The sequence below is a fragment of the Homalodisca vitripennis genome, chromosome 1, assembly GCF_021130785.1.
Source record: "Homalodisca vitripennis isolate AUS2020 chromosome 1, UT_GWSS_2.1, whole genome shotgun sequence".
Lineage (NCBI taxonomy): Eukaryota > Metazoa > Arthropoda > Insecta > Hemiptera > Cicadellidae > Homalodisca > Homalodisca vitripennis.
Genome location: NC_060207.1, coordinates 133,161,590 through 133,185,328, shown reverse-complemented (window position 1 = coordinate 133,185,328; position 23,739 = coordinate 133,161,590). Strand labels below are relative to the sequence as shown.

The 23,739-nt window shown below is 33.0% G+C and overlaps 1 protein-coding gene across 1 annotated transcript in view; it reads right to left on the bottom strand.

The window, feature by feature from the left end:
- Positions 1 to 23,739, bottom strand: part of LOC124353237 — a 59,542-nt gene that overhangs the window by 18,357 nt on the left and 17,446 nt on the right. The window contains exons 5-9 of the mRNA XM_046803158.1: positions 20,525 to 20,796; positions 18,092 to 18,258; positions 16,123 to 16,275; positions 9,183 to 9,226; positions 1,943 to 2,112 (exon numbers count right to left, since the gene is read on the bottom strand). Coding sequence (XP_046659114.1) covers positions 1,943 to 2,112; positions 9,183 to 9,226; positions 16,123 to 16,275; positions 18,092 to 18,258; positions 20,525 to 20,796 — 806 coding nt within the window. The remainder of the gene's footprint in view (positions 1 to 1,942; positions 2,113 to 9,182; positions 9,227 to 16,122; positions 16,276 to 18,091; positions 18,259 to 20,524; positions 20,797 to 23,739) is intronic.

Below are 23,739 nucleotides of genomic sequence, written 5' to 3'. Positions count from 1 at the left end.
TGATCTCTTTATCTTGGAATTATTTCCGTCATCTAAAAATAAATTACTGGATACGCCTCTGGAAAAATGCAGTGTTTATATATTTTGTAAAAGGAGAAAATTTATGTTGTATTTTCATCATTATATTTCTCATGTTCATTTGAGAATATAATTTATTATTCTACATGGGCACTTATATCCATACTAGCATCATTGTAATACAATATTTAAATTTTCGAAATTTAGTCAACTTTAAACGATCCAATTCATTGTTGACAATGGTAAAGTTATTGATGGAAATCGATTTGAGGAAAGTTATTGGAATAATAAGACAACATAAGATATTGTAACTGCACTTTGCTCTTGGCCTTTGCCTTTGGGGAAGGCCTTGCTCTTTTTACTAAGCACTCGCCGTTATTTAAATTGAGAATTATTATCACTATATTCCTTAATAAACATTTTATACTATGATGTGTGCATAGAATATATTCTTACTGAAAGATAGCTCTTCAAAAAATCTTGACTTTTCTGCACCTTATCCATTGGGGGTTTCAACGCTATCTGCTGATAACCTACATTGCACTAAATAAACATATAATTGCCTAATATAATTAAAGGCCAAGGCCTAATTATTTCATCAATAAGAAAATATAGCTAAAATATGGTTTGTTGAAATGTCGGCTACAAGAGGATATTTAAAGGGAAATGAAAAATGAAAATGGTAAACTTTTTCAACTATATGGTTTTCGCCATTAAGTCTTAAACCGCAGAAAATAAATATATTTAGAATGATTCTGAAGATATTTTAAGTCCAATCTTCAATAAAACAAAAGAAAGTAACCTCAAAATATTAGACGACAAGTTTTGATTTTTCAAAATTAAAACCAAAAGTTTATTGGTAAGTTATTTGTTGTGCTACAACTTCTTGGTGGAGAAAACAGTGTCTTGGACCAACAATACTTTGTTATAAAAATCTAGTGAGTAAAACAATTTAGAAAAGATAAACAAAATTCGTACTTAAAAGTTATAATCGCATTTTTAATTTTAATTCTTCAGGCAAACTTGAGTCAACTCATTGCTGAAAATCCAATTCCACACACTTTTGTAAATTAATTAACATTATAATTTATTCCTAAAACAATTTTACAATATTGTTCAAGCATTATTGAAAACCACAGTCAAATGTCTGACACAAATAAAACTTTTAAAATCTGTAATAAAGATGTAAATAGATTTACCTTATTATTTGTTATTAATGTCGAACAATGATAATATAATGTTTATTTTAGTCTTTAAATAATAACCACTTAATATACATATTTGGTTTACTTTTGTAGAGTAAATGATTCATGAAATCGGTGGGCATTTGATTATTGTAATAAAGTATAACAGATTTTCCACAAACCAGTATAAAAAGAATATTAAGGTACTATGCTGGGTACTATACACAAAGAGATACAACAAGAGTGTGAATTACAGTTATTTTACGACTAATTCCTTGAAAACACAGTCATTCGAAAAATCCCCACATTAAAAAATATCGTATTCTACATTAAAAGTTAAAAATAATATAATTCAAGTGTACTTGGTATCTAAGCAACAAGTTTAGGAATAAAAATCAGTATTACATAAAGAGAAAATAAACAATTTGCACTAAATTACGTCTGGATTAGATATTGCCAAAGTTTTAAGTCAAGGATGATAATACATAGCTCGTTAATACTGAAAATACCTATCACCGCGTAGGGAAAAAGACATCAAAACAAGCAAAACTCATGAATTGGTCTAATTCAATATTTAAGGTTAGCTAAAGAAGATGACTAGAGTGACATGAAGTAAGAGTAGTAAATGGCTAATATAAATAAGTTTCCTGAAAATCATTGCTGGGAAACTAAATTTTAGTTCATTTTAAGATATACTGATAAATATGTACTAGAACTTTTGTAAATGAATTATTACTAACCTTCATAGAGGTTTAGCCGCTGCGCCGAGCAGAGGCCCCAGAACACGCAGAGACACACCAACACTCTCGACAGCATGGCTGACACTGACAATACTAACCGGACTTTCCGCGTTGACTGGTTACTACGCGGCGCGGGTGACCGCTCAACGTCTACGTCAAATACTCGCCATCTTCAATAACCAGTTCACGTTCACGTGAACCCAACCGGTCGAGGTTGTGATTCGTCCTCGCTCACGAGACAGTGATTAGGCTACAACTATAATTAGTCGTGCATTAACTGAGTTGCTAAACCTCGTATTGTGGCAATCCTTCACAATTCTTACAGCGAGATGTGTTTCCGCCCTTGGACAGTTGTAGAGGTATAGTGACATAACCAGGATTTGACTGGAGAGGGGAGGAACAATATATCATATCGTATTTCAGCTTTTATTGATTTAAAAAAAAAAAAAATGTATTAAGTATTGAAAATACAGGGTGTTTGAAAAATGTGAAGTAAACTTTAAGAAATGATTTAGTAATGAAGTAAATGAAATGTATTAGGTGCAATCGGGTTTTGGTTGGGATATTTTTTAAACCACAGCTCTTTAAAATAATGTTTCTGAAGATGATAAAATTTCAATTTATGACTGAAGGAAATTTAAATTTTACATGCTATTGTCTAGTAATTTTTCATATACGACTATAAGAAGGTCCTTAATTATAATTCTAAGATCTCCCCCTCCCAACCTCGTAGATTAATAGCAATTTATACTCTTCCTGTCTTCAGGAAAGTATCTTAAAAGGCTTAACCAAAAAGTTTAATAAGGACATTTCTTAACCGAAAACCGATCGTACAAACGTAATAACCGACTGTACCGGCGACCATATTGGTTTGACTGTACAAGAACAATGATAAATCACAAAAAATGTTACATTCTCATTTTTGTTTCTAAAATTATGAGGAGTGTCTCATTTTCAATACTGTATATGATTATGTATATATATATGTGTGTGTGTGTGTGTGTGTGTGTGTGTGTGTGTGTGTGTGTGTGTGTGTGTGTGTGTGTGTGTGTGTGTGTGTGTGTGTGTGTGTGTGTGTGTGTGTGTGTGTGTGTGTGTGTGTGTGTGTGTGTGTGTGTGTGTGTGTGTGTGTGTGTGTGTGTGTGTGTGTGTGTGTGTGTGTGTGTGTGTGTGTGTGTGTGTGTGTGTGTGTGTGTGTGTGTGTGTGTGTGTGTGTGTACAATATAAATACACACACACCAATAGTTAGTCCCAAAAATCTAAAACCTTTTACTTAATTGATTAAATATTAATATTACAAAAGTATTCGGCGCCGCTTTGTTAGTTGTATAAATATTCCAACTAGAGTTACGGCAAATTCATCTAGCTACATCGACCACATTTTTGTTGATAAAAAGAACACATATTGCATTGAATCGGGCTTAATAAAATAAAGTATGACAGATCATTATCTAATCGTTACTAAACTTTGGACAGAAGTACCTATTGTAAATAATATAAATAACAACAATATTGACAAATTTGATAAATATTTGGTCAGTAGATGCATTTCTGAGCAAAATTGGAACTTAGTTACAGGTTTAGATGACGTGAATTCAAGTTGTAATGTTCTTGTTGAAATACTTCAGGCCATAATGGAAAAATAAAAAAAATATCACTTTTGTTCGGCTAGGGAACGAAAAATTAAGCCTTGGATTATAAATAGTTTAATCAAATCGATTAGATTTAGAGATAAATTAAGTCAACGTTGCAAAAAGGGAACCATTCAATACAGTGCTACAAACTTCAAAAACTATAGAAATATCTTAAATAAAACAGTTATAAATGCAAAGTGCGAATACTACAGGAGGAATATCTATAAGCGGGAAACAATAGCAAATTACTGTGGAAAAATTGGAGAAATTACAGGCACTGTGACTAAAAAAGATCATTTTCCGATTGAACAATTTTTAACGAACAAGAATAATATTTTTAACTCAGACATTATCAATGTGGCGAATACTTTTAATGAGTATTGTGTAGGAGTGGGCGCTAATCTGGCCGGCGCTGTCCCTCCTGTGGCCGAGTGTGTAGTGGACGACGACATGCACAGGGTGGACTCTGTATTTCAGCTGGAACCTGTCACTGAGCAGGATATTGTAAAAGTAGTACAAGACATGTGAGGTGGGTCCGCCCCCGGGCTAGACGACCTACCAGTTTGGTCTATAAAAGAAAACACCAAGTTCTTAAATTTCCACTTTCACACGTAATAAATAATAGTTTTAGACAAGGTATTTATCCGGTCGCGTTTAAAACTGGAAAAGTCATCCCTAAAAAGGAGGTCCAAAAAATCAGTGCATTAGTTTCAGGCCTACCACTCTTGCAAGTGTCCTCGCCAAGATTTTAGAAAAGTGTGTTAGAAACCAATTTCAAAATTACGTTATTAATCATGGATTGTTGTATGGAAACCAATTTGGCTTTCGGAATGATAAAAACCTGAACGATAACTTATTTTCATTTACAAAAGAAATTCATGATGCAGTTGGGCGTAATAAGAAAGTACTAATAGTTTTCATAGATCTAGCCAAAGCTTTTGACACAGTCAATAGAGAGTTACTAATAAAAAAAACTAGATTGTATAGGTGTTAGAGGTACGACTTTGAAATAGTTTAAAAATTATCTAAGCGAGAGATATCAGTAGACTTAAGTGGGAAGCTCATGTGCAATTGGAAACACTGAACAGATTGAGAAAGTTTATTTATATATTTTCTGTTCTTCATACAATATTAACGCCAGTTTTGATGAAAACAGTTTATCACGCATATGTACAATCATTATTACAACTTGGTATTATTACTTGGGGCGGAGCATATAAAACTATTCTTCTACCATTACATATTTCACAGAAAGCCATTATGAAAGTGGCATTACAACAAACCAACTAGTTACTCATCTGAATTATTATTTAGTGAGTTAAAGGTTTTTAATATAACTCAGTTATATGCAAGAACAATAATCTTACGAGTATATATTTTTTTAAATCGAGAAAATATGTTTAAAAAAACCAACCACCCATACGTTACAAGAACACAGATTAACTCGGGTATTATAACACCAAGAATAAATAAATCTATAAATTTTACAGACACTTTTTATACAGCTAGTATTGTTTTCTCAAAATTACCCCACCAAATGAAAACTCCCGGTCCATGCAGTTACTATTCATATAAGAAAATAGTTAATAATTGGCTAGTAGAATTAGGTAGAACAGGGATTGATAATGTCTTTAAGTCCACTTACAGGGCAACCTAAATGCCGGGGTACTTAGACTTGCGTATCTCGGTAGTGTGTGCCTGTTTGCGTGCGCGCGCGCGCGCGCGCGCGCGTGTGTGTAGGCATGTGTGGGATAGAGAGGATGGATGTATCGCAAATTAGGTGGTACTAGGTAAACCTTGTGAAATCTGTTTCTGAAATCAATCATGCGTGGAATGTTTGATATTTGGAAGTGAGTTACGCAGTGCAAGACTATTTATGCCCTTAATGGATTATAATTTTACTACATATTTGTACCTTGCTATAGTTAGAGCCACAGTCTGTGCGGCCAAATATATTGATTCTGTTATTTCCACTTCAAAAACAAAGAATGTGTAAAATTGCTGTTAATTATTTTAAATATATCAATTAGTTAACTGAATGTGGACTGATTGGACTCGATTCTCGCGCACAGGTTACGACCCATGCGAGGATCTTTTTCTATGCGTAGTTACTATGGATGTTTAATGGGTTTTTATGGCTGGAAATAAATGTATTTTCTTTCTTTTCTTTCTTTAATTCATTTTATGTATATAAAATGAGCTATATACCTCCCATAATTCTATGACCTACAATAATGGCGAAGATGCTTCAGGTTTAACATGTTCTTAAGATGGAAAATTCAAGGTCGTTTCACTATATCCGGCTGTAACATTAATTTAATTCATACACGTTTGTATTATACGCTAATTAATGTGTTTATAATATCAAGAAAATGCGCCAAGAACGAATAATTAGTTATGAGTCTACATGAAGTAATTAATTATGTCGATTCAATTATTAATAATAATTCCTTTTCCAAGCGAACGTAAGGTAAGGCTCAATGTAACTGAATAAAGGTTATAATTATAATCAACAGAAAGACTAATTTTCTTCCAGGATTAAATTACACTACGGGTTTGTTTGCAAAAATGACCTAATAAATTTATTTTTAATCCTTTTTATAACTCGTCAGGACGAAACTAGTAGTGAAATGGAATAGTAATTAATATTAACTGTCCTGAAATTCAATTTAGAATCCATTGAATAAGTACTGCTATTAAATAATGCAGTAAGTTAATCAATTTTACGTTGGATTCATTATTAAATAAATTAGTAGTTCATAGATTTATTTAAATCAGCATCTTACCATGTAATTAGGGGTTTTTTTTGCAACGATAGTTTGGCTTTGGAAGTTTTTTTTAGTGTGTCAAAGTCAACGTAGGTACTAATGGTAGAGTATGAATTGATTTTGTAAATTTTGTCAGATTTTAAATTTTAGCTTAAATAATCACCTAAACTGAAAAAGTCCATAACAAAGAAAGTCTGCAAAAGCAGTGATAGACCCAGACGATGCGATATTTCGGACATTTACGTCAATAATAATATGAGTAAACTGATCGAACAGTAAGAAAGCAAATCATTGTAAAATACTACCATATTATTTGAGAAATGTTTCGTTATTTTCCTTATGATATACGTAACATTTTCCTTATAATGTTGTATGTTATTGTGGTTTATATTTCCCTTTTAATCTCTCCTAACAGATTATTCATTAACGGAAACTTTTGTTAGTTCCGACCAGATATAGCGATTTTTTACAATTCGCTAAAGCTGTCATTCTACTTTGATAGCATGTAGAAAACATAAACATGCGTGACACGAAACGAAAGTTTATCCCCCACGCAAAATATACATGCATAGCTCGCCATAATCGTAATAATAATAATAATAATTAATTAGGATAGTATTACGATTGAAGTTACTGAAAGATGATGCCAGTCAGACGATTGTTTGATTTCATTATTCTCAGAGGATTTAGGGAGAGTCTGAATTAGAGGAGGGGGCGGCCGCCGAAATAAGCGGCACATGCATATTGCGAAACTGGATAGTAGGGCCTATATTATTTTCGTTTAGAAATTTTTATGTATTTTGGAAATTTGTTTTGAACATTTTCTATCACGCCTTGACTGCTTATGCGTTATTTATGTATTTATAGGCCTATTTAATGAGGAAAAGATACAATAATGCGAGTTAACCCTGAGACAGACAGTGTTGAACTTCGGTTATCATTCCAATACGTTATGACGTCAGCTCAGCATTTGACGGATGAAACAGTTTACTACCACGATCAGTTCACTAATTGAATAATGAGAGTACAAATAAACAGTTAATCGGTTGCTTAGCCGAAGCTTACTACAGTGCTGTCTTAAATAGGTACAAGCTTAACTTCAATAGACTACATTACTTAGTAGCCATATTGAATAAATTGAATAATAGCAGGGGTTTCCAACATGGTATAAAAATGACTGAATCAGTCAGTCATGTAAAGTAGTTTGAGGTCACAAATGTAGCACATTCTGAAAGTACATTTAAAACAATTAATACAACCAGTTTTATCAACTGGTTGTCAATTAATAAAAAGGAACGTCAATCTCAATTGTTTTAATCTTGTTATTGTTGAGGATCTATATTGTTAATGGTGAGAAAATATAAGTTAAATTTTGAATAAATTAACACAGAATATGTGTACAAGTTTAGATATCACAGTATTGTAAGCAATAAATAATTCCTTTGGACGTATTCTTGTGATAGTAAAATAATAAATGTTGAAATAAATTAACGAATGTTTAAATTTACAAAATATTTAAATGGTTAATAACTAATTAATAACCACTGTAGATAATTGTGACGTTTTTATTGCGGTTCATCATAATCATCTATTGTAAATTGGAGTAACAGTGTAAAGAGGTTGTTAAAGAAATACGAAAATTGTGTATCTGTATATAAGAGTATACAAACACTTTAATATTTGTTAGATATTTATGAGATGAGTACCTATAGATAGATAAGATAAATATATATTTATTAGTACACGCCTGGTTATTAATATGAGATGCATCGCGTACTCTACCAAAGCTTCAAGTTGACCACAAACAATTCAGTTGTATAATTGTGAATGACAGCTTTACTGTCATACTGCGTCAAGTCCACCACCTACCCAATTTAAGATTAGTGGTCTTATTGTCCGCGTGTTTCAGTCTTCGCAGTGCTATTAAAGATGACGATTAATAAAGAACAATGGACTGGAATAGTTGCTAAATGTGGAATTAAAGTCAAGTATTTGATAAAGCGAAGACTCACTATTCTCTGACTTCAAGACAAACAACATGTATTGAAACAGCCTTGGGTTCTACACCATAACAATATGAATAAAACACTGTTACATCCTTTAACGTTTGGTCGTAGAACTATTGGGGATGCTTCATTTTAAAGGTATGATTATTAAGCTACGCTATCTGTAGCTCTCTCCTTTCTTCACCCCGTCATCTACAGGACAGGAATGTGTAGTTGACACCGCCATTCTCCGAGTCCAATTAAAGGACACTACATATTTCCTAATTTAAACAAATTAAACAGATAAGCTTTGAAATAGTGATGCTCGGCAAGGAATTGACAAAATTTCTCCAACATGAGTAACCCACTTCAAGTAATCTTGCAATCATTAATCAACCTGGTTTTCCACCGTCTTCTTGTCGTGCCACAATTGTGTTTTGTCAGTCTTCAAAGTGGCATACTCGGGATTCGCCCTGTTTCCCGAATACACACGTTCTTTAACGACAAAGAGTCTTAAAGCGAGCAGACCGATGGATGGACCCCGGGACCACGAAAACTTCTGAAGCCATTTGAAGGTGCTCCTGTTTACACTGGCGAAATCTAGTACTGTACTTGTAATATTTTTGCCATAGCACTTCCTCCTAGATTTAACACTTGTTTAAAACACAAAGTACGTACTTGCCACACCGTTGTTTTTCATTAGTAAGCTGAAAATGGCAGTGATATCCAACACCTTATTTGTTGTGTCAGAAGTCTGCTTCTGCTTCCAACACGTTATCTTGGGAGTGTCAGACGTTTTGACGCTCCTTGGAGTGATCCCTTTCCGTTATCCTTTTTTAATTCTGAAACTAACCCTCTTGGATGGTGTTGCAGAATGCAGGATAGTGTGATCGGCAACTGGATTCAGCGAATATCTGTATCTGTACATATCCTCAGTGTACCCATGGCCAGATTTAGGAAACCAGCAAGATCTAGCCTTTAGGTCCCAATAGCTGCTACGTCTGAGGGTTGACCACGCCGCTACTAGCACCCCCCTAATATCCCAACAATATGTCTTGTTTCGTTACGTTGCACCAGTTTTGTAATTTGTATATAAAAAGATAATATGACGTAATATATAGTGTTGATCATCTAGAATAATATAGTTTATTAAAAAAATATATGAAATTTTAGGCACCTCAGCAATTATACAATACACTTAATGGCTAAGCGAATACAACACATTTCGCTCATTTTTATAATTAAATGTAGATACCATTAAAGTCGAAATCATAAATATTAACTATTTTTTAATTTAATCATTATTAATTAATATTTTGAAAAATAAAACACCAGGAGGGTGATATGGTTCAAATATAAGTTTATTTTATCTATCTCGTATAATTGTCTTAAAAAGATCAAATGTGTTTTTGTAGGAATACCCAAAAGTGCAAAACTTTCCAAATTTTTTACACGCATGGTCTAATTTAGAATATACTCGGTACAATGTTCTGAAATATTCGGAAAGTTTCTCATATTGCTTCAAAAATAGAGAGATTGATAAGCCTTTAGACTGTTTGGCTTATGTGGAGTCGTTTAGATACCAGGCTCATAAAGGCACAATGACCTTGTGATTGTTTATCTTGCATCAATCGTCAGCGGGGACCAGTCGTATTATTTATGTCTTTGTTTGCACCAATTCTTTTGGTTTTTACTTAAATGGTATGAGGACAACTCGTTGCTAAATTAAGAAAATAAATGAGGTTCTACTTACTGGTTGGCTTATCCTCAAGAATGTGAAACGAAAGAACTTAACTCAGAATATGAACAGGTTAAACTGATTCTAGATGGTTGTAATACTGGTTTGTAACATTTTGCATAAGTGCTCAACATACAACTTTATAACTTGAACTGTAAACCACTATAGAACGATTTATAGGCAGTCTGTCAATAAAAAATTACAAAACTCTACATTTCTGTTTAAAAATGTTTATTGTATAGTAAATTTATATCAATATGACAAGGCATTTTTATTTTATCATACTTTATAAACACGATTAAATTTTAGTGTACATTGCTGTACGAGTATGTAAAGGTAGATTTAGAGTTGTTTTCTTTATTACAGTGACAAGCGATGCTTGTTTTGACACGCACACATTTCTGTAATTGTTATGCACGAAATTAAACCAACCCTTCAGATTTTGTCAATGCCTGCGTTCTTCAGTAAGTGTCTTCATAGTTGTATTCAAAATAATTGCGAGCCAAAACCGTACCATCTCCCAGACTCCCATAACAGATTTCTCCAAAAATACCCTTGATCTTCCAATGAAGCCATTGCAAAATATTATGAAAGAAGTCTTGTAAATATGCACAATTATACACAATGCATAAATTGGCATTACTCCTTGTTTCAACTGAGTTGAACACATGAAGAAACTCGATTAGCTGAGTATTCGCATACAAGGAGAATTCACGAAAGAAATTACTGTAGAAGTGCCAAAAAAAGAAATTACCTCAGACCTATTAATGTAAACTATTTGAATGTACAATACTTGATCTAAGAAGGATGGTTATGTTTTCCACAGATTTATATCCCTCTAAATATTTAAACAGGTGATAAAATGTCATGGGTCATAATAATATTTAACAACAAGTTTCGAAACTAATATTTTGTTTGGACTCTGTTAGACTAACTTTTAAATAATCAATCAATATTGCTTTAACTGTTTTCAACAAAATCTTTAGCGCTCATGAGGTCACCTTGTGGCCTCAGACAAAATGAAAACGTTTCGCCCTGATCGTAGACCAGACAGACAGACGAACTGACAGGTTGAAACTATTCCTCGCTTGAGCCCAAACGAATTATTAATGCAGATGGAGGAAGTTTACTTGCACGAACGTACAAATCTCGCTCTCTGCTAATATTTTATTGACTATGTTTTCAAAAAGACACATGAAAAATTTTTCTTTGTAGACGGAACGTACTTTTTGGGCATCCGAATATTTACTCTACAGGAGGAGGGTTAGCGTCTTCCCCTCCAATTTAAAAAGTTGTAAATATCAACTTCCTCTCTGTGATAAGGAAATGGATAGATAACAAAATAAATTTTGCCACCGCCTGGAGCTTTTTATTTTTACTACGTTTATAAACAGACAAGCTCAAAATGTGAACGTAGCTTACTAAAAAATCCATGAATAATGGAATAATAGACTAGTTATAAGAATGAACACTGTCCATTTCAAGTTAAAAACCAGACAAACCCTAATTAAGCATCTTAAAAATCTCTAAAAAACATATCCCAAATTAAGTCTGACATCCATTGCATGTTACAAATACTAAAAATGGGGGATTGTTCCTAGTGATTCCCACTGTGTTTTTTTATTTGTTTGAAAAAAAAAAAAAAACAACAACAACAGTATTGCAGGAAAGCCATTTGCCAATTGCCTTTCTCGGAATGTCGCTGCTATTTACTTGTGCCTACTTAAAAATATATGCCGGGAATGTAGGTATCTGGTTATGTTACGACTGTATTGTTACATTATGAACTGCAGTTAAGTGATTAATTCTGTCAATTAAATATGTCATTGCAACTTAAATATAAGGGACCACTAACATTTTTAATTTATAACGCAATGAAACATATTCATATGAATAGAGATCAAATGGACGTAATTGGCCTTGTCACATTCAAGGATACAAATTAAAATCGAAGAACTATATGGAAACCTAAGTTGAAAAAGTTTGGGACTAATAGTATTGGTCCAGTACAAATTGTAACTGGCAATTAAAATCAGTGACATATGAAAAGTTCAATCTCTTAAAGGTTTAGGTTTGATAGTGAACGTCTTATATTAATTGAAGAAACCACATTTACCCTTCTTCATTCAGTTAAATTCGTTTAGATTGGTGATGAATATTTGTAATAATGTTGTGGGTCCAGGAATTCTGAAACAATCCATTGACAATGAATGGGTTACGTAGATCGGGATTATACTCAATAACTATTACTGACATAAGGAAACCGAGGGATATTTCACAATCCAGGAAAATGTGCTTAATGACGTCTTGTTACTTTCTCAGTTTTGTTTGTTCTATCCTAACAATTACGTGGTTCAGTATATTTGGCGCTACTCTGTATGTTTCCTGATTTCTTTAGACCATTAAATCCATATGTGAAACTTAATATAAAGATCTTAGAGCTGTTACTATTTAAAAATCAGTTTAAACCTTTATATATATATATATATATATATATATATATATATATATAAAATTAGGTCAAAATATGAAAAACACATCTCAAACCATTTGATATGGATGTTTCTTGTTTCTCGTAGATTTTGTGTGTGACGATTACGTAAAGGAAACTGCAGTGGTTGTTTGATAAATTATGAGTTTGTAAGGAAGGTAAAAAAATTGATACTTAATTAAGCAAATAATATTATGAAATAAGGGTACTTTCATTTGTAATTTGCGGAGGAATTGTGTTGATTTTACAATCTGAGTGCAAAAGATGTGGCCTAGCCTATATTGTTGTTGAAAATATAGTTTTCGCTTTCATAAATTAAATGAAACAAATTCTCGATAAATTTTGAAGAGATATGAAAATTAGTTATGATTCACACAATTACTAATAAGACTACACAAATTACCTCAAACTATGAACTATAATTTTAAGTTGTTTAATTATAAACGTTCAGAGAGATTAGAAATACTATAAGACAAAAATATACATAATTTGACAAAATTTCAAAACTCTATACTATATAAGCCTTTTGCAATATTTATACAATAAAAAATTATAATTCAAATCTGTCTTTTAAATTTTAAGACACTATTTATTGAACAGTTAGTAAATATCGAACAATATTCATAAAATCACTTACCTACACAATGCGATTTGAAAACTACCAAAATAGACATCCTTAAGGCAGGAAGATAAGTCACAAACACTGTGAAATTCGAAAAGAAATATTCGCATTTCTGTTCAATGCGCTTGTTGCATACATGAATTTGAAGGCTCTATGTCACATTCAACCATTTGGAATCACACTGTGTCACATCTCATAGAATATCCATTAGACTTAGATATTGGTCGATTTAAGAAATGAGTGTAAACAATTTAGAGAATAAATTACTGTGTACTAAAACTAATACTGAAACTATTTGTAGTATTTAAAACGACTAATTCCTTTAAGTTCATGGATGCACATATATTTTTAGTAGAATTCACAGATTGTGAACATTGCAGTAATGAAAATGGTCATCATACTTTTTACATTTACTTTACTCAAATAATAAATATGACAAATACATTTAATATACAGTCCTTGCGTGAGTTCAAATTGCTGGATGTGACTTAGAGCCTTCAATAAAATTGTTGCAACATGTACACAGAACATTCGTACATATTATATAATTTGATTTTTACATACATTTTCAATCCGTATGTGCCACCGTCTCTCCCAAATAGCCCCTCTCGCGGTCCATCAATCTAGGGGACCGAGGGGAACCGTGATTGCTCGGTATGGGGGACAGCAGGCTATGGAGGGGTAAGCGTTTGGTGGAGGAGACACTCGAGATACCAATATTCAAGCAAGAAAAGTACAAGGAATTTGAGAGGTCACTGTAGGGCTACTAATTACATTCTAATCCTAATATGAATAATAAATGCTAAAGTGCCTTTTTTTTCTTCCACGCATAAACTATTCAACCGATTGTACTAAAATTTTACATACACATTCTTACGATTCCTGGGATGAATATAGGCTTATTGTTATTTCTAAAATCCCTTCGGGTTCGCCCCATTGCTCTTTAAAGTAGCGAAAGATCCCATCTGGGTCTCCAAAATTGTGAAATCGTAATTTAAATAGCCTGTCTAATGTAATGAACTCTTTTGTGTTAACATTGTTTCATGACAGAACAACCAAATGTTTAATAAATTTAACCACCGTTTTATATTTGTTTACATTTATAGTGTATGTACTCTCTAAGAAGTAACCATTAGTTTAAATGCCCTTTTTAGATTTCAGCGAATAGGTAAGTACTCATCAACCTTATCGCCCTTTGATATTAAAAATTGCATGTGAACCCGCGGGTAGCTGCTAATATGAGGATAAATTTAAGAGTTTTCGCTAATTTATCCTCTTTTTCGACATCTTGTACCTCTGTGATGGAGCTTGATTGTCATTTTACCTCTATGCTCTCTGTCTTGCTTGCCAATCACATCTTATTTGTACATCTCATTATTAAATGAGTTATTCCCGTTTCGTGATACGAAAGATTTTACGGCGTTGAACATTACAAAAAGACGTTGTTCTTTGTGTTTTGTCGGCACCATTAGTAATTTTGTATTTAATTTGTATTGTTTTTGTGTGACAGTAAGCTTCTAGAACTGTGTTTTACCTACGGACAATATTTGCAAGATATGCGGCGACCATTGTCCTCTAGCTGAGGATACAATGTCCTTTCGTTATTTTAGACGGGTTTAATATGACTAGTTGAATTTGTAATATTTTATAAACGTTATTGATCAGCGATTTGGAATATTTATTTCACTGTAAGGACTATCTCGAGGGATGTTTCCCGTTTGCCGCCAAGGCCGGAGGCATTACTGTTAACATTAAAAATCTTTCTAAAGTTGAATTTTTGTCTGTTGTTTTTTAATTTAATGTGTTTGAATATATATTCAAAAACATTAAATTAAAAAACAACAAACAATTGAACTTTGAAAAGTATAAATAATATATGTATAAATAGTTTGTGTGAATTGGTAAGAATAAAAAATTACCGGAGTAAGTAATAATTATTTAAATGGATCCATCACTAACTCAAGGCTATGGCCAAGACTGATAGAACGGTATTCCCTACAATGGGGATAATATGATTGTTTCACAGAACCAGTTTTAAGACTCGTAGAAAACTATTTATTGTGGTTCTTCGTCTATGAGAAATAACAGTAAAGAGGAATACAGGTATGCGATAATAGGGAAACATTTTTGTTGTGTAACTGGAAAGTAATTAACAATATTTTAGTTCATTAATTCCGTACTCGCTGATGGTACGAGCATTACTGGTTGAAGATGAGTTTCCACAGTGAAGCCGAAGTATTTCAATGATTTTAATTGTCTTAACAATGTTGAGAAACAATGTGAACACCAAAACTAACACTACTGAAGCCGAAGTATTTCAAAGATTTTAATTGTCTTAACAATGTTGAGACACAATGTGAATACCAAAACTAACACTACTGAAGCCAAAGTATTTCAAAGATTTTAATTGTCTTAACAATGTTGAGACACAATGTGAACACCAAAACTAACACTACTGAAGCCAAAGTATTTCAAAGATTTTAATTGTCTTAACAATGTTGAGACACAATGTGAACACCAAAACTAACACTACTGAAGCCAAAGTATTTCAAAGATTTTAACTGTCTTAACAATGTTGAGACACAATGTGAACAACAAAACTAACACTATCGATTATTAATACACCATTATTATCGTAATTTACCAACTAAAATTATATCGCTATTTAGTGTTGTTTTTGTCTTTCTATGATTTTAATTGTAGAACTTAAAAAATGATCTAAACTACATGAGATAAAGGCAACTCTTGGTTTAAGTTAAATCTTAATTGCCTGGAAATCTAATAATCATGTAACCTATTTTCACTTTGTACAAATAAACATGTTCAGCGAGATAGAAACACTTGAGAGATTAAATAAAATAATTTATTATGAAGCTTATAAAAGTTCGTATAAATACGGTATAACTTTGGTCTACATCTTGTGTGTGCTGTTAGGGCCAGACGATACTTTCTATCCAGGATATGTATTTGGAAACTCTTGTGTAGACACCAGGCTTGTTCCCGCCACATTTGACGCCGAAGGAGGTAATGCCTATCTGGCTATACATGCAGTAAGGAGTCGTCAGGCGTACCTGCAGAGGCCCGCCAGAATCACCCTGTTAACAGTTAAAGAAGGATCTACAGTCTGTAACACTTATTGTTATATTAATTTGTTTTGCATACCGCACCAAAACTGTGTGTTATACATGCATACAGTTTATATACAAGAATAAAATAGTATTTATATTTTACAGCGCAAGATACATATTTACAGTTATATTTGGCTAAAAACCAAGCCATAGTGTATAAGCGTATAAATAACAACACATAATTGATTGGAATTTTAGGACGCTGTTTACAATGAAAATCAATATGGCATACCTTATTTCCCTCAATACTGTCTGATGTTCAAAGCCAATTATTTATAGTGTTTGTTTATGTTCTTACGATTTTAGTTTTATGGATATTTGTAAATTTGAAGTAATACTATTTTGTTACTTACGCGTGCTGTAGTTTAATATTTTACATATTTTTCTATGGTGCCTCATGCATATCAATTAAAAGATTTGATAAAACTTCGTGAGAACAAGTATTGATTCTATCTGAACCTCCGGATTAGTTCATCATGTGGTTTTACAAGTTTAGCCTAGAAGGTTTATTGTCGACTCCTGAGGAAAGATCGCGCTAGGTTTTGCTGTAAGTAATATCAACAGTGATAAAGTTGTGACGTTTCAATATCGAATGGCAAAAATTTGGCTGGAAATAGAATGTTGTAAGTCATGTTGGACTCCACCACCCCAAACAGTCAATAGTATATAAAAAATACTTTCTCCAGTTGTTTAGGCTGCAGGTGAAAAATCAATGAACGTACTGCCAAATAAACCTAAAGTCTGTCAAACATTGTTTACATCTGTAAAACACCAAATAAAGGACTACAAAGATTAATAATAAAGTACCGAGCTAATTTGAACGTATCAAGTGGGAGATTGAAATCTAATGTTTTTCGTCGAACGATGTTTCTTTCAAAGAACGATGAATAAAGCATACGAAAACAAGAAGTATACAAAGTATTTTGTGAATGGGGACTCTAAAGCCTGCAACCGTTCATTACAGATTTGAAAAATGGAGTATGTAGAGTTCATCCAGAAACGAAAGATTAGCCGTTTGAGAACGGGTGCTTTGTGAGAGAAGACGTGAAAGGTGAAAATAACTTTCAGACGGTGTCTCACTGTGAGGGAAAAGTAGACTCACGATGATGAGATGCATATATTGACTATCTTCAATAATATATGGGTTGTCAATAAAGAGAAAAAACAATGGTCAGAGACGAATAGTCAACTTTCACTGGTAGGTGATATAAGAACTATAAATCACTAGAACTGAAAATTATATATCTATCAAATATTTCTTCTTCAGGAATCAACACATTAAAATTAAGGGCTACCGATACTCTTCTGACTGTTACTGAAGAAAATACAAGCAGCACTCCAGTTTTAAAGCATATATTACGATTTTCATTAATCAATAACACAATTAAGGGCATAGAAGAGTTGGATTAACACAATTTTTGTTTGAATACTCGTGTATAAGCGAAATGAAAGTCACTGAATGAAAGGATGTAAAAAAACACAAGAATAAATAAGCTATTTAGAAATGAATATCATTTGTATATCATACGAGAACTCGTAGAATGAACTTAATCAAAGTTTATGCATCCTTGAAGATCAATAGCACTAGTAGCAGTGGTGCGTGGAATGTTTTAGTATTTATGCTTGTAGTATTTCGTGTTTGTTGATAATTCCGCTGATTTGTTGAAACTACTATACAACGTGTATGTTCTAATTTATAAGTTTGCCTGCATTATCACATAGTTTAACTTGCTATAAGCTTGAATTCCTCTTATTTCAAAATGTTGTGATAAACTTAGCTCACCTGGCAGGTGTCTCCACCGTTCATCAAGTCTCCGGCACAAAACTGGGAAGATTCTTCTATACCGTTGCATAGCTTGGGACATTTTGCCAACTTGAAAGCTTCTATGCACTTATCTGCTTCCGTAATTGTTAGGTTCACTTTCTGCAGCACATCACTGCCTTTGCCTCCTAAAGAAACATCAAATACACAAAACTGATAATGAAATTTAAAATATGGAAAAGACTATGGCAGCTGACATAAATACTATATTACAAAGGCTACGCATTGAAATTAATTAAACTGAAACATTTGGACATTTACATTACAATAGTATAATTATTAAATACGAACATTTTACATGAAATAAACACACCATTTTCATATAACATTGACACATCGTTTATCGACTGATTGTAGAGTGTACGAATAAACTCTAGGTATATTTGCCTGTTGTTAGCTGCACGCATACAATGATATTTTAAAATTTAACGTATTTGTAAAAGAGATTGTAAAAAACGCAAAACGCAAAATAAAGAAAAGAACATGTTTACTACTCTACTGTTATCAGTTTGATTATCACATACTCTGCTAGGAACCTTGAGCGAAAAGCAAGATAAAATAATACGAAAATACTGACGTCAGATTTGGATGTGAATTGTATATTTTCGGAATTATAGATTATTATACAATTTATGAATTGAAATGTTCAACGATTACATATTTCTTTATATTTAAGTGCGCAAACGCCAGGTATCCCAAATGTCTTATCTCCTCCCAATGTTAGTTTTCGGACAGAAATATATAAAACAATATCCATGTGCGAGATAGTTATAAGACTAAAAATCTTAAAAGTAAAATTTGAGTAATTTAATTAGTAAAACAAATTGTTTTTAAACAAAACGATTCATCTTTAGAGTATTTTAAAAATGAAACTTTGCACAGACTGAATAGAAATAGAGACCTCTAGGATTGGGACAACCAATATACTCATCATACTGTTAAACTTTAAACGCTCTAAGGCTTAATACTCTGTGTAGTTAGAGAATACTTCCTAATAAACGTTTAAACGTTATCTGTTTTTAAACAAATGATGAAATTGACAATTCAAGAATGTACAAACAACAGTTGGTTGAGATCCAAGCCGTTCCTGTTCCAGACGTTCCGGCTGACGAAAACTACGATGTGTTATACATGAAGATGTAATTAATGTAAAAAGAAATGGGAACGTTGTTATATTACCAAAACATAACTTACAAGTATAAAGAGTACGTGTCAAATCCTTACATATTCCAAAACTTTGATACAATTTTAACTCCAAACAAACAGGCTTCATATTATTCTAAGAATATCTCAATGTAAAATGTCAACGTATTGAGTGTTTAGAGGGTAACACCAACTTGTTGATGAATGGACAAAACAATTTAATTTAAATAGTTTGATAATTAAATTAGTTTAACACACACACACACACACACACACACACACACACACACACACACACACACACACACACACACACACACACACACACACACACACACACACACTACTATAGTACTACAGCATACATACAACAACAACAACAACTACTACTACTACTACTACTACTACTGGGTAAATAGGTTAATAGGTAAAATATTTACATTTAACTAAAGTTCATACGGAAATTCTACAGACGAAATGTTAGCTAAGGATCGTTAGCAAATAGACTAGAAGGCTTGTGAATCCTGAAATTTGGAGCTTTATCTTTTTGGGATTCCTACATCATTAGTCGCTACAGAGATCATAGACTCCCAAAGACTGAGCGGTTCTGGTAGTCCATGGTTTCAAATGGCTTCTAATATTTTGAACCAGTACCTTACTTACTAGAGCTGGGTATCATCAATGACTGGACGATTCTAAATGCGAGATTGGTCCCAGAGACGTCGTCTTGTAAAGCACTGATGAAGCTAAATAACAGGGATCTTCCAGTTAGAGGAGTCTTCAATAGGTCAGGTGAACGATTTATGGTGGCTCTTAGATTTAGTTAATCAGATATCAGAAGATAATCGGTTATCCTAAGACGAGAGAGCACTCAGAGGCCTAAATGTGCTGTGTTTAGAGGGTTACGTGGCGTAGGGTCTAAAGAAGCCAGAATTCTGTGACTCAAGATTTTAAGTCCTAGAATATACAATTAAATCCTGGATTTTTCTCAGGTTTACGTACATGATAGAAAATCTTGGGGACTGAATTCTCAAAGGTCAAAATAGAGAAGCTCCAGGAGTTTCTATCTTTTGTACCTGGTAGATTGAAAATGCCGTTGTCTTATGAGAACTACAAAGAATATTCACATAAATCTCGTTGGCAGAGACACAAAGTTCTTCTTTTGAAAATAGTACAGCGTCCACCACATAAGAGTCTTGACTCAAAACAATTTGATTAGTATTTTAAAATTAAGAAATTTAATATACTCACCCCATTCAATACGACCCCATCCAGTAGCAATGGCGAAATCCTTGTAGGACTGGTCCTCTGTATGGAGACAGATTGGTCTGATGTACTCGTTGAATTCAACTTCCCTGCTCAGCCTGTACAGAGCGATGTCATTGTACACGCTAGGACCTTGGTAGTATGGATGGTTGATTCTCTCTATGATCTCGTACTCTTCTGACTGGGCCAGACCTTGTTTCTCATCTGACTTGGTGGATACGTCATACTCTCCTAGTCGCACCCACCTGGCCAGTCCTCTGTAAACGTAAAATATTTACATTCCTAAGCTCTGATATTTAGGATCTAATGTATAATTAGATCCTAGATCTAGGACTAAAAGAATAAATCTTATATGCAAAAGTGAAAGGGTTCAAGTTTGGATACTTTGAGGCTTAATCATCCCTCTATAAAGTATATATAATATTGTTTAGGACTTTCAATAAAAGTAATACAGTAGGCCTATAATGATATTAATAAATAGCGACAATAGCACATCAATTAGTGTCAACCTTCTAAAAAATCATATTTAGTTACACTATATTCTGTACACTGGGTTAAGGTAAAATGCCCTTTTTGCAGCAATAACAGTATATGTTAAGTTGAAAGTTGAAAGGAATTCATATATGGGTACTCCCATATTTGTCATAGCTGATTTCAACGATGATGAGGTATTTTATCTGGTATTGTTTGTTGAAAACCGATGTTGAAAACCTTTGTACATATGGAATCAGCAAAAATCCACAATTGAAAAATACAATTTAAAACGGTTATCTCTTCTTAGCTTAAAGGATTCATAGTATGTGATAAGGCTAAACCTAACATATATGCTCATATCCTAAAATGTCCGTTTTTTTTAAATTTGTTAGTTGACGTTCTTTTTGGTCAAAACACAATGCAGCTTATTTCTCATATATCAATATCAATGCGCTTTGGAGGAAGATGTGATTCCCTTCAATATGCAATGGTTTCTCAGAACAGGTCTGTCGCATAAGAGGTGATATGAGAGCTGTGGCTGGTACAAGAAATGTGATGTTTTAACTTAGACTGAGCTTCAAACAATATCAAACTGAACGCATAGACGTGTTAAGGTTAATAGCGTTAAAACTACGCTGAAGAAAATTTATAAGACTCGTCATTTGAAGTCTCTGCTAGAAAGAAATTAGTTAGTTATTTTAAGTAGGCTTCACCAGAGACTAAATATAAAATAAAAACAATAGTTATGTGTAATATTTTGCACTATTTCTATTTTTTTATCTCATGTGTGCATTGAATGTAAGCCAAGTTAACATTCCCAGTCTACGAAACAGGATCAGGTTATTTATTGACTATAGAGCCTAGAAATGGCTACGGTGGCCAAGGACATTAAACAGGTTGACGAAACAAATAAAAAAGAAGACATCTGAAGACTTGGTAGAAACCTTCAGGAAGTAAAGCAAAAAGCTGTTCCAAGAGGAAGCAATACCTCTGCAATTGGCTTGACAGACCACTTCCTTTTTACTACTTTGCAACTTTAAAAGACCGGTAATCCCAGAAATCTATAAATCTTCAGAAGCCAGAAGTTTTAAGAAGACAGGAGCTGTCAAGTAATGCAAGAAGAGGCTCGGAGTGTTCAGAAATCGTAAACTGATACACTTTGGGAGCTTCCAGTGGCCGGCAGTTTTCAAAGGCCCGTAGTTACCACAAGACACGAATTTCAATAATTAGACTTCCAGAGGCCGAGAGTTTACCAGAGCGTGGGAATTACCCAAGGCCAAAAGCTTCAGGCTGGAAGCTTCTAATGGCACAGAACTTTCAGGACTCGAGGAACCTTCATAACAGGAGCATCCAGTCTCCAGCATAATTACGGCAACTCACCTCGAGTTCTTATAGTTTGCAAGTTCCAATCCAACGGCCCTTTCAAGTAAAGACGTGTTAACGATTCGCTTCGAATCCATTGTTACATGTATTAGTTGATATTTATTCCATCGCAATATCAACTAATAGTCCTAGTTCATGTTCACTACTCCTAGTCGAATCACTTTAGTAAACGAAGTCCTCTTGCCCGAACCACTTCAGTTTATAACAACGATAAAAAGAAATTACGATAAAATTCGTTTATGAAAATTACTTGTTATAAATCACAAAATAATAGAAAGGGTTAACGTTATAAATAAGTAATCATCAGTTACCAATGTATTCATAAGCTGATAAACTAATGTTTACTTTTAAGTAATAAAAAAATTAAAAACGGGTCTATTGTTATTGTTCTTATGGTAGCACTTACAAACAATTCCTACATAACTTCACCGAACATGGTTCACAGAGCCCGGAACCACACTCAGTTCCAAAGTTTATCTGTGTAACTATCTACTTACGAGTTTATATCTATGGTATGTAACGCGGCTTGTAGAAACGATAAATGTCACAAAAATCACAGAATAGTTGAAACTTCTCGTGAAATACCCTTTATACATGTTAATCTAATGTAAAAACTTTAAAGAATAATTATTTATTTCAAATTTAATTTAAAAAAAAACAAGCAATATCAAATGTGTTAAAATAATTTGAGAAATAAAATAATTACATCAATTCTAGTTGGTGAGTGTAAATACCTTTTTAAATGTGGAAAGCATATTTTTGAGTACAGATCTTAAATGTTTGTTATTTATTAGTAGTTTATTATTTATCAAAATCAGTAACAGCTCTTTTCTAGCTATTTAATACAATTATTTCCTTAAAAATTGTAATAAATATTGTTTCATTTCAAGACAACGACGTGTTTTAGTTATTCTTTTATATTTGGCTTTGATTGGAGTTCACTGGCACTATTTATTCCATTACAGTAGTAATTATTTAAAATGTGGCTATGTACAACAATGAGTACACTCTTACTATCGAGTCACCTGAAGTATGTACTAATAGTAATACTTCATAATAATACTTAATACTAATAGTAATAGTAATAATAATTATGTATTATTTTATTACAATAATTGTAGTACAAAAGTAATTTTTAATATATTATTGTTATTAAATTAATCGTAGGTACACTCAATTACAAACATATAAGTACGAAACATATATTAGTGATGTGTAATAATTGCCCCGAAAAGTACAAGGAGGATCACTACACTACACTATAGAAGTCATGTGGTATAGACTGAGTAGAATACACAAGAAGAAGAAGACTAACAAAAATTACGCAAATCCGGCGTGATCCT